Source organism: Eulemur rufifrons, chromosome 25 (genome assembly GCF_041146395.1).
Source record: "Eulemur rufifrons isolate Redbay chromosome 25, OSU_ERuf_1, whole genome shotgun sequence".
Taxonomy (NCBI): domain Eukaryota; kingdom Metazoa; phylum Chordata; class Mammalia; order Primates; family Lemuridae; genus Eulemur; species Eulemur rufifrons.
Genome location: NC_091007.1, coordinates 11,545,904 through 11,558,832, shown reverse-complemented (window position 1 = coordinate 11,558,832; position 12,929 = coordinate 11,545,904). Strand labels below are relative to the sequence as shown.

At 33.4% G+C, this 12,929-nt stretch overlaps 1 protein-coding gene across 3 annotated transcripts in view; it reads left to right on the top strand.

Annotated features, from left to right (window-relative positions):
- Positions 1-10,239, top strand: part of TRDMT1 (tRNA aspartic acid methyltransferase 1) — a 46,315-nt gene extending 36,076 nt beyond the window's left edge. For 2 of the 3 annotated variants that reach the window (XM_069458758.1, XM_069458757.1), the window contains 5 exons: positions 668-751; positions 2,082-2,401; positions 4,578-4,635; positions 5,691-5,820; positions 10,139-10,239. In XM_069458758.1, coding sequence (XP_069314859.1) covers positions 668-751; positions 2,082-2,401; positions 4,578-4,635; positions 5,691-5,820; positions 10,139-10,239 — 693 coding nt within the window. Of the gene's footprint in view, positions 1-667; positions 752-2,081; positions 2,423-4,577; positions 4,636-5,690; positions 5,821-10,138 lie in introns of all 3 variants that reach the window. The other variant, XM_069458756.1, reaches the window with a different exon arrangement.
- Positions 10,240-12,929: the final 2,690 nt, after the last annotated feature.

Below are 12,929 nucleotides of genomic sequence, written 5' to 3'. Positions count from 1 at the left end.
TTTGAGGACATAACATTAAATTGCAAACACTGCTTCCATTTCATGGGTAAGGAATTGAAGTAGTTGGTCATGATAAGTTATTTGACAGATTTTGATTTTATAAGTGTTACTGTCTAGTTTTTGTCCTTGTTCTTGTTAGTTTCTTATCATCTTTAGCCATACTATATATTTCATTGTCCAGAAATTAAAAGAAAACCCATTTCAAAAATTAGATATACAAGTTGTGGAAACTGCCAATATATCTGATCTTTTTAAATTTATTTCATATTTATTGCCTTTTAACTTCTAAAACATAGTGAATTCTCCTTCTTTAGTAAATGAAGTAATAAATAGCCAAGAACAGCTTGGCTATTTGAATTTCATTTTTTAATAATTACTGTATATCAACAATGAAAGTAAACATATCTATATTCTTATCTGGGAAATATAAAATGAAAGTAACTGAGACATTTATCAGAGTCTTTCTTTACCTCACTCAAATAAAGATACAGAGCAGAAGCTTAACAGGTTTAGAATTTGCTATCAAGAAGTCTTCTACAAATCAATAGCAGCTTTTGCTCTGGCAGAAGCTAAATGTATATCTCTGTTAGTTTTTTTACTAGGCGCTAAAGTTAGTGCAGATCTCTTGAATTTTCTGTAGTAACAAACTACTGTACTCTACTTACAGCTTGGCATTCCAAATTCAAGGCTGCGGTATTTCCTTATTGCAAAGCTTCAGTCAGAACCATTACCTTTTCAAGTCCCTGGCCAGGTATTGTTATTGGTATTGTTATTATTAGTAGTATTGTTTATTTATTACAGATATGTATCAATGTGCTAATTTATTTTCAAACACTACTTTTTGTAGGTTTATATGTGTCCTATAGAGTCTAAAGTATAGACCATTCCCTAAGGCCTTTTTTCTCTCCTGATGCCACATTTATTGGTTTAAACAAAATAAAAAAAAAACCAAAACCTTTTTCTTTTCTCATTAGAAAACAAATCAATTAAAAGTAAAAAAAAAAAAAAAAATTACCATTAGTACTGTTATCTCCTTCCTCCCCCTATAATTTTCCTTCTGACCATTAACTATTTTACATTTTTCATTTTCCCTCCCTGATAGAAGCCATTGGTTACTTTGATTAAAATTTAATATTCTATCTTAAAGATGGCTCGAGTATTTTAACACATTGTTTGTATTTTCTTTAAAGCCAATGCTATTTCGCTTAATTGATTAAAATATATTAATAGTAAGATTAGTATAAACTAGAATGAAATGCTGAATTGCTACTGGCAGAGTCTTTAATCATGTGAGCAATTTTATGTGCTTTGGTCAAAAATGGGAGTGGATAAATGAGTTTCAGTGGTTCAGTGAAGCTCTCTATAACTGTCATATGTTAAGAACTCATGTCCTATTAATAGGAAATCAGTAGTATCATTTGAATCCCCTATAATGTAACACTACTATATCTCCCTTTCCATAGTGGGCAATTCCAAAAACAGTGTATAGAGCATATTAACATGATACATTGACTTCAAAGACTTCATCGTTAAAAATGCCTGGAATGGTTTTTCTTTTACAAACTAGGACTTTATACGTAGTTATGTGTTTTGCAGAAACAAATTTTTCCCAAGGAGCTCATGAGTAGACATAACCTTTCATGGTGAAAAGCACTTTTCTTTTTGTAATTACTAATTTTCCTTTAGCTCATGGGTATATTCCAGTTTTTCCTTCTTAATGAAGGAGTATGAGAAACTTTGAGCCGAAACACATTTTCTGGAAATGTTTATGTTGCTTTCTAAACTTCTTTTCCATATATGATGCCTTTTGTATATTCAATATACTTTCTATTACTTTGTTGAATTTTTTATTAATAAATACAGAAAGCAGTAACTATGAAATAAATCATCTATAGCATGATGACACGATAGGCATGTGATTAATAACTTGTACAAATATGAGTAAGCCACATTTTCTGTCTTTTAATGACAACCCTGTGAAGGGTAATGAAGTTTTTACGTGATGTTGACTGGCCATTATTAATTTGTCTTTTGTTTTTAATAAAGATTTTGGTAATTTGTGTATTTTTACTTAATGTCAGGTACTCATGGAATTCCCCAGAATTGAATATGAGCACCCACAAAAATATGCAACAGATGCAGAAAAAAAAATTGAAGAAAAAATTGAGCCAAATATTTGCTTTGATAGCAGCACACAGTGTTCTGGAAAAGATGCCATTCTTTTTAAGCTTGAAACTGCAGAAGAAATCGAAAGGAAAAATCAACAGGACGGTGATCTCTCTGTGCAAATGCTAAAAGATTTTCTTGAAGATGACATTGATATGAATCAGTACTTTTTACCTCCAAAGTCATTGCTGCGATATGCTCTTTTATTAGACATTGTTAAACCCACTTGCAGAAGGTCTGTGTGCTTTACCAAAGGGTAGGTTTTAAAGATCTTTTGATAAGACTATTTTTAGGCATCATTTCTATAGTTTGTTAAAGATGTATTCATGTTATATCCATAATAACCAGGTTTTTATAGCTATTCTTTTTTTTAGTTCTTCTCAAAACAAGGAACATTTTATAAAATGTTTTTGCTGGAATACCTTCTTATTTTTTTTGCTCTTAATTGCCTGCTTTGTGTTCCAGTAGAACATGAGTGAAAATTCCTTCTGGCAGAACATTATGTGCGCCATCCTCAAAAGTGCCATAAAAGACAATGTCATTTTTTTGGTGACCTTCATAGGAGCTTAAATATCCATAGTGGAAACATGGTTTCCATAGAGAGAGTTGCTTGCTAATTTTGTAGCATTTTTCTTTCTATGGCACATCAAACCTCAGAGAATGATCTGCATTCTTATGATCAATGTATAAGAAAAAATTAAATTTTAATCTAAAGAAATAGACTTGAATCATCTGGAGCATATTAGGATAACTTTTAAATTTAAAATTTATTCACTGTTTTGAATAAGTAATATATTCCCATGGTTCAAAATTCAAAAGATGTGAAGATTGTAAGACTCTCTTCCACTTCTGTCTCTTGACCCTTCAGTTTCTCTCCCTTCCTGCAACCGATGATGTCAATTTCCTGTATAACCTGCTGGGGGTTATTGTGTGTGAGCGTGTATTTAAATATATGTGTATATTTTATTCCCCCTCTAAGTAAATGGTAGCATACTATATACATTCTTGTATGTACTTTTTTCACTGTACAGTATAAATAGGATATTATTGCATATCAGTACATAAAGGACGTTTCTCATGTTCTAGGTAAAGTATAATAATTTATTTTACTGGTAATCTATTGATAAACATTTAGGGGACTTCCTCTGTGTTATTTCTCAAATATTTAATATATTTCTCATCAATTTTTTTAAACCTGGAAAGAAGGGGAATATTGGGCCTTTTCAGAAAAATTTTGCCAAAGATGTCTGTACCCACTTTGTAAATGCTGCTCACGCTCATTTGATAGGTAGTTGTATGCTTTGACAATGCAAGCATTCTCTTCTTACCTACTAGGTAGATATCTTGAACAAGAGACTGCCCTGATGTAATCATAGCAGACTCATCTCATTTTATCATACCCTGCCCTTGTACTTCTGGGGAAAGGGTTTATTGCTTTCCATTAAAAGCACTTCACTCAGCTGTTGTCTAACCAAGTCCAATAGGTTCTGTTTAGGACTCTCATAAAACAAGACTTATCAATTTTGTAATAAAAAACAACCTTGAAATTCTTTTGTAAGATGGTATAAAGGAAGCCTTACTATGAAAGTTTATCTTAGTGTAGGTAATATATATCAATACATAAATACATATTTATATGTGTGATAAATATGAAAAACAATTTGAAAAAATTATTTTTTCCTGGAGTGACTTTTTTCCTCTAATTTATATTTTAAATTGTTCTCTTTGGAAAAAAAATATCTTAATGTGTTGAACAGCCAGCTTGGCAATGATCTTAGAGAGAGAAGTACTATGAATACTTTGCATTTCTGAAGTAGTAATATTTTGTATTTTCTTACAGTTATTTACATAATGGTCTGGTTGTTGTATGAAAATGATAGTAAAAACATACTGTGTTAAGTGACAGGCAGACACAAGCTCTATGGAGCTGTGTTTGTCATGGTACTACAGAGCAGAGTTTTGGGTTCTTGAGAAGAAATGATAGTTCAGGCATTATAAAAAATAGCAGCAATTTATTTTTACCTATACAACATTTGCTTTAATGTGGCAGGAATGCCAATATTGAATAGCATTTGAATATAAAGTGCATACTATCCAGTGGTGAACATTAAAAACATGACAGTTAATACAAAGAAATTAATGTAAATAAGTGATAATTAATACTACATAATTCAGTAGTATTTATACAACTCAAAATACTATACCATGTTTAGTTTCTGAGAAGTTAAATAGAATTATATCTTTTACTTAATAATTTTGTAATTACAAGGCATATTTATGTGCTATTATGTATTATTCAAGATACTTCAGAAGGATATAACTACGTACATTAATTCATTCAAGAAATATTTAAGAAATTTAGCATTAACCAATACATTATGCGCTGCATAATAGCCACATTAATTTTTCAGTTATGGAAGCTACATAGAAGGGACAGGATCGGTGTTGCAGACTGCAGAAGATGTGCAGGTACTATGTGTGGTTTAAAACTAAAATAACTGAAAATGATTAAGTAAAATTATGTTTATTTAATACTTAATTGAGAACATTAAAGTAATTTTGCATGTTCAACTGGATGTGAATATATATGATAAATATTCATATATCTACTATTTCTCTACTGTAGAATAAATCTTTTCTTTTTCTTGTTGCCATACATGATTATGCACAAGGAATGTTTTATGTTTTTTTTTTAATTTTTACTTTCTGCTTTTCTTTTCATTCCATAAATAGTAAATTGAAATTTAGCCTACAATAGTTAATGTTCCCTAAAATTTTGCATTAACATCTTAATATTGGAGCCTTCCTTTATAGCATATACTATCAAACTCCCATTTTAGGAAAAAAAATCTGTTTTAGCAATGCTCTTTATTAATACTTAAGTCATTAATTCTTCATGGTGTCATGATTTAAAACTAATACAAGCCTGATATACAGCAAATTTTATATATTTTTGAATAATTTTAAAGTGAGATCACGTTACCTTCGTTTATACTGATTCAGGCTCTTAACTATTAAAATTTACCCATTGTAAAAATCCTATCATAGGCAAATGAATGTCTAGATTTGAGAAATCATATTTAATATATTTTCTTGGTTTAAAAAATGATAAATTTCATCTTAATTTGATGAAATTGATTATAAATAATAAATGTCTTAATAATCTTGTGGTTAGTATTATAAAATTGACTTCACTGCCAAATTTCTTTTATCCTTAAGTATATTTCTGTTATATTGTCATTTATCGCTTATATTGTTATCATTTAATTTTAAGGGATCAAAATGACAGATACACTGAAAAATATCCTATCTGTTCATTGTTAACTTTTTTCTTTTTCAAAGTTCACATTGCTACTGTTGAGCCAATTATATAGTGTATTGTACAGAGAAATTTTGCTCTGTACGTTTTGCTGCCTTGTGTTATTGTAGACCATATGTCCATTGTTTGTAAACTGTCTCACAATAGGAGATCTTAAATCTGGTTGCACACTAATTTTTCAGTTATCTTGTGTGTTTTCTTGCAGATTGAGAATATCTACAAATCTCTTACCAATTTGTCACAAGAAGAAAAGATAACAAAGTTGTTAATGCTTAAACTGCGATATTTCACTCCTAAAGAAATAGCAAATCTCCTTGGATTTCCTCCAGAGTTCGGTATGTGGGATACGTGTAGACCTCAGCCTTCATTTATTAAGCTTTCCAGAATTCATTAGGGACTCACATGGGTGTTTTGTGAATAAACTCTTGCCCAGACAGATTGTTTCAAGAAACCTCCTTCCTTTCTCTGTTCATGGAATTTTTGGCATCTTTCCTTCTTTCCCCTTTCCCTTATAACTGCCTCACTCCATTCTCTTCTGACTCAATTCTCCCTTTCACTTCACTCCATGAGTGGCCTGAGTGGTTTGCATGGGCAGAAGGAGCCCATTGGCAATTCCTCACCTCTTTCTAGGAATGGTTGTTAATGGTATCCCCTGTTCAGTTCATTTTCTTGCCTCCAGAGGTCCTTTATTAGTAACCTCACGCTAGAGCTTGTGAAAGAAAGCCTTTGATTGTCTTTTTTTTTTTTTTTTATGAGATCTGCCATTTATTTATTAAAAGCAATACTCTCCTGCTAATATTTTGGCTTCACCAGGTTCCCAGGGGAAAGGAACTAATACCTTTTGATTGCCTCTTTTAATGGAGAAATTAAAGGCAGTTGGGGAATTATTTTGGAAGGGTAGGGAGTGTGTTTGTATTTATTCTCTTCCTCAAGGATACATTCTTGTCAGTTGTGTGCCTTTTTCCTCCCCTACAAGGCTGAAGTGGAGAAAAGGGAAAGTGAGAGGTCATCTAGGAAGGAGCATTCCTGAAGGGAAGAAGGGTGACCCAGGGGCACAGACACCAAAGTTGACAAAAGATTAGGGGATCAGAAGCAGGGAATCTCAAGAACAAAAGTGAAGATTTAGTTGTAGAGTCAGAAAGACAAAGTCCTAACTCCACTGGCAGTCCAGGAAATCTGGGGATTAGTGCTGTGAAGAGATGGGACTTGCGGCCTTTGCTTTCTTAGAGCAGCCCCTGTCCCTCCGTGCTGCGGGGCGGTGCTCTCACTAGTGAAGGGGCCAGGCCACGGGTTTCTTAGGCCTGGGCGTGGGTGTGCTCCCAGTACCTGGCTGATGGGCAGGGAGAAAGACTGACCTCTCTAACGTGCCTCCAGAGCTACAGAAGGAGGAAATGTGCTTTTGAGAACTCTGATTAAGAGTTTGAATGCAGAAAAGAAAAACTTCGTTAAATCTGATACTGTTATAATATTCCTTAAGTAAACAATGAGTTAAATAGATCATGTTTCAAATTCTAAATAATGGATTTACACATGAAGTTAGGAACACAATCCTTTTGTACACAGGGAACAAACTGCCAGTATAATTTGAGTACTCTCTTGGTAATTGATTCTGAGCGTAGTCACGGCAACCAGGTTTATTTTCTACTCCCTGCCTCTTTCTTGGTGATCTCATTCCATCCCAGATATCCTGGGGAGTGTTATTTAAGAAAAACACAGACTTTCCTTGTCTTAGTTTATGTCACAAAATGAGTGAAAACATCACAAAATAAATAAAGAGCTGAGAGCTGGACTCAAGAATTTTATTCCCAGTCTGCTTTCCTAGTGACTGTTTTTTTTCTTTTTTCAGATGAGCAATCAGACATACTACTAAAGAGAGAAAAGAAATTAACTATGTAATAAAAACTAATTAAGTTTTATTCTAGTGCTTATTTTTTTCAAGGAGTGTTAGTCACTTTGGTAATACTGAAACTTAGTAAGGAACACAGAAGCCAGACTGACTGAGTCTGAATCCTAGCTCCACCTTAACTGCTCCCTGCCTTAGTTTATTCATCTGTAAAATGGGGATAATTACAGCACCCACTTTGTTGAATTGTTGTGAGAGTTCAGTGAGTTAATATGTATGAAATGCTTACATAGTAGCTGAGACATAATATGAAATTTGTGTTAGCTTTTATTTTTTAAATGAGACATTTATTCTTGTAACCTTTATTTCATACATATTTTTAGATTTCTCATTATTTTTAAGCTTTAGGTGGGTAAAATAGAATTTTTCAAAGCTGTCTGAATGTATGTGTATAACATATGCAAAAGGCCTTTTAAATAGCTGAATCTTCTTTTAAAATACATGGTATATTTTGTAGTCAAACTTTCCCTGATGTTGCCACTCAGCAGCACCGTGACACAACTGTCCCTCATGTGTGTTTCCGACATTACTGACTCTGAGTCCAAAAATGGGCGTTATTTAGCTGTTTGTCCACTGGCAATGATGGCTCTGCATTGATCCTTCTGTGTATGTTGTCCCGGTTCTCTTTATGACTGGTGGCATGTGTCCATGCAGTAGCAGGCTTTGGAAGACAGGGACGCTAACCTACGCTTACTGGATGAAAGTTACTATCTTGACCTTGTTAATTCTGTTTCTTTGGTGTTGAGGATTATTGTTATTTTTAATGTATCTAAGTTTTTAGAAAGTCACTCTTTAACTTAAAAAATTATTTAATTTTTTCCCCTAAGTTAGTTTAGATTTTTAGAAATACACACAAATGCACACTGGCACATATAATTTTTACAAATTTGACTTGTTTTCAAACCTTTCTTTCCTTCCAATGTAATGTTAATATTGCAAAAGACCATCTCTGGGATACTCTAAAAGTCTGTTTGTAGGTACGTTTGTACCTCTGTCTACTTTGAATTAAATAATTTTTGAGATGAGTAATGTGCTTGCCTAAGACATTATCCTTAGAATATCAACTTCATGATCATGTTCAATTGCACATATAGTTTTATTATAGTAATTACTGTTATTTTATTGCAGTTCATATAATGTCAAGTGTTGATGAAACAACTTTGCTATTAATATAACCAACTGTACCTTCTGGCCCTTATAAGTATATGAAATATTGCTACTCTTAATACTCTTTAATTACGTTTTTCACTTTCTTATACGAGTTACTTTTCCTTTATTGATTCTCTATGCCAAAGGATACTCAATGTAAAATACTGACATTGTAACTAACATTATAGTGCACACTCTTATGCATGGGCAGTCTTTCATGCTGATATTTGTAAGGCTTTCTTCCAGCGTATGTAGTATTTGTGGGCCTTTTTGTTTTGACAAAGAATGTAGCAAATAGAAGTCCAACACGAGAAAGGCAATTTGTGGAAGCAGAGTATGAAAAACAACTGTGGGGGACTTGTATCTAGAATATTTAAACAGCTCTTACAAGTCAACTATGAAAAGAAAAATCATCCAATTTAAAAATGGCCAAAGGCTTTAAATCAACATTTCTCCAGAAGACATAGATAGATGGCCAGTAATCACATGGAAAAGATGTTATTCGTTGGTTATTAGGGAAATGTAAATCAAGCCACAATGTGATACCACTTCATACCTATTAGGACGGCTAAAATAAAAAAGACAAACAAGAGCAGTGTTGGCAAAGATGTGGAGAAATTGGAACCCTCATATACTGCTGGTCGGATAATGAAATGGTAGAGCTATTTGGAAAACAGCCTGACAGTTCCTCAAAAGTTAAACATAGAGTTATTGTGTGACCCAGCAGTTTCACCCCTGGGTCTATATCCTAGAGAATTGAAAACAAACGTCCACACAAAAACTTATGCATGAATGTTCATAGCAGCATTATCCATTACAGCCAAAAAATAGAAACAACCCAATGTCCATCAGTAAATGAATGGATAAATAAAATGTGGTATATCCATACAATAGAATATTATCCAACCATAAAAAGGAATGGAGTATTGGTATGTTCTACAGCATGAATGAACCTTGAATACATTATGGTAAGTGAAAGAAGCCAGACACCAAAGACATCATCTTAATATTATATGATTCTGTTCAGAATGGACAAATCCATAGAAACAGGAAGTAGATTAGTGGTTGCAGGCAGGGAGGAAATGGGGGGTGATTGTTAATAGGTACCCGGTTTCTTTTTGAAGTGATAAAAATGTTCTGGAAATAGATAGTGGAGATGTTTGAAAAACTCTGTGACTATACTAAAGACCACTGAATTGCACACTTTAAAAGTGTTAATTTTATGGTGTGTAAATTCTATTAATATCTCCATACAGCTGGTGTTATGTAAAAAAAATAACTGAAATAATGGTATTCACTGCTTTTTCTAAAAGTGCATTAATACATAAATTTCTCTGAGTTCTGTGGGTATTATGTGTATGTGTGTGTCCTGAACATGAGATATAACATAATGTGATATGACACTATCTCATTGTGTAGGTAATGTAATAAATGTTATATATATTTTTTGGCTCCAAATTATTTGTTAATAAAACTTCATGGAGACCTTACTGATTTATTTATGAAGTGACCCCTGTGCCTTTACTAAATGATACATTGTTTTATCTCTGGAAGTTACTGTTACAAATGATTGTATATACATTGTTATCTCTCTTTTCTAGGATTTCCTGAGAAGATAACAGTGAAACAGCGTTATCGCCTGCTTGGAAATAGTCTCAATGTGCATGTGGTAGCTAAACTAATCAAAATCCTCTATGAGTAATTTTAAAATAACACGGAAAGATGGTCTTCATATTCTTTCATTTCCAGATAGTAGTTCTGAAATTCTACTTTGAACTAATTCTGATGAAATTCAACTAGATTATTTTAATCTGTATTTATTATGAAATTTGGAATTTATTACAAAGATGCCAAATTTTTTCTCAAATCTATATTGCTATATTTTATAAAATGCAAATTATTGTTATGCTTTATGGAGAATAGATTTTCATATAAAACTGGTAAACATATATGTGAAATATTGTTTTTATAATGTCATGGTATAAACAAATTTAGGAACATTAGGATTTAATGTCTACATGAATATTTTATAAAGTGTCTAACAGGCTTACCATAATGAACCTGAGAAATTGTATATTTTTGTATGTTAATTAAAGTTTTATGAATCTTATCATTTTTAATTTGTTTTTATATAATTATTCCTAATTCTAAAATGATGATTCTGATTCTAGCCTGTTTCACATAATGCATGTTTTGTTCCTTTTTTTCATTTAAACAAAGGCATATATTATTTTAAACCAAATTATCATCATTCAACTTATACCACAGTCTGAAGAATATGTCAGAAAAAATAATCCTGGCCGGGCGCGGTGGCTCACGCCTGTAATCCTAGCTCTCTGGGAGGCCGAGGCGGGTGGATCGCTTGAGGTCAGGAGTTCGAGACCAGCCTGATCAAGAGTGAGACCCCGTCTCTACTAAAAATAGAAAGAAATTATATGGACAACTAAAAATCTATATAGAAAAAATTAGCCGGGCATAGTGGCGCATGCCTGTAGTCCCAGCTACTCGGGAGGCTGAGACAGGAGGATCGCTTAAGCCGAGGAGTCTGAGGTTGCTGTGAGCTAAGCTGACGCCACGGCACTCACTCTAGCCTGGGCAACAAAGTGAGACTCTGTCTCAACAAAAAAAAAAAAAAAAGAAAAAAGAAAAAATAATCCCAAATTCTTGATTACCTGGCCATCAGTGTAGATGCACATTATCTAATTATCTTTTCTTCAACCACCATGTGAAAGGCAGAACTCATTGTCTCTTCTTCGTGTATACATACTTCCCTTTAGTTTGCTATTATCAGAGCTTGTTTTAGTCTTTCTTCTCAGCTTCTGAGTTGAATTTGCCATTACATTCTAAGGAATGTAACAAGGCGTTAAGATTTTAGGGAGGAAACTGCCCTCTGACCCCATGCCATATGGCGCTAACTCCTCCCCTAATTTTTTTTTTTCATTATAGTACTGTATATTCTGAATTAACTTTTATACAACGGAATAGTGTTTGGCCTTAGAAAGGAATGAAATTGTGACATGTGCTGTGACATGGATGAACCTTGAGGACACTATGCTAAGTGAAATAAGCCAATCACAAAAGGACAAGTATAATTTCACCTATATGAGGTACTTAGAAGAGTCAGGTTCATAGAGACAGAAAGTAGAATGGTGGTTGCCAGAGATTGGGGGGAGGGGGAATGGGAAGTTAGTGTTTAGTGGACACAGAGTTTCTGTTTGGGGTGATGAAAAGGTGGATGGTGGAGGTGGTTGCACAACAATGTGAATGTCCTTAATGCCACCGCAACTGTATGCTCAAAAAAAGGTAAAATGGTAAAGTTTACACTATGTATATTTTACTGCAATTTGAAAAGATCATACTGTACTATTGTTTTTTCAGAACTCATAGATAAATATGGATATAGGGAAGCTTTAGACCAGCACATACACATCAACTGTCACTATCTATATTTTATATATATGTTAAGGATAAACCCTGTTACAAGTCTAATAAATTTTAGTATACAATCTGAAATCATTTTGGCACACTTTCATGTAGGTTCTCATCGCTGCCAAAAGAATCTTAATAAAATGGTTTAGAGTTTTACAATAATTACACTATGATTATAATTATGCTACAATTATAGTGTCGTACGCCCCATTGAGCAGTATGACACAAATGTGTTGAGTTACAGTGCACCAACTATAAACACTTGAAAGGTCTACGGAGACATTTGTTTACAAACTAGAAGACAGAATATAGCTCTATGAAAGTTTTTAATTATTGCAGTGTATTAACAGGCAGATGGTGATTCTTGCCCTTAATTCATAATTGAAAATATACAGTGGCAAGCATAAAATTCACACCTTAATGAAGATGTATCTACCGGTCTCATTTAATTAGCAGATGTATATACATGCATAATTAATTTAGAAAATGTTTTTATTGACTGCTATATGGTTTTGGTAATGAATATGCATAAAATTTTCACTGGAAGTTCTGTTTTCTGATATTTGGACTTGTAAATTTATTCAGTATGTTGGAAATATAGTCTCTCATTTTCAACAGAACGATCTTTGCCATTCCTAACAGTAAACTGATTTTTTCATTCTCCTTTTTGCATCACCTCTTCCCTTTTTTTTTTTTTTTTTGTTTTTGAGACAGGGTCTCACGCTGTTGCCTGGACTAGAGTGCAGTGGCGCGATCATAGCTCACCGCAACCTCAGACTCCTGGGCTCAGGCAATTTTGAAGAGGAGAAGTACTCATTGTAGGAGAGGATCAGAGACCGACCATCCTGAGTGGCAAGCAATAAAGCCGAGTGGCAGAGGGGAGGGCGGGAATCACCTTGTTATTTCAGAATCAGCTGACCTGGAACACTGTGTTCTGGCTATTAGATCAGACCTGCACAGTGA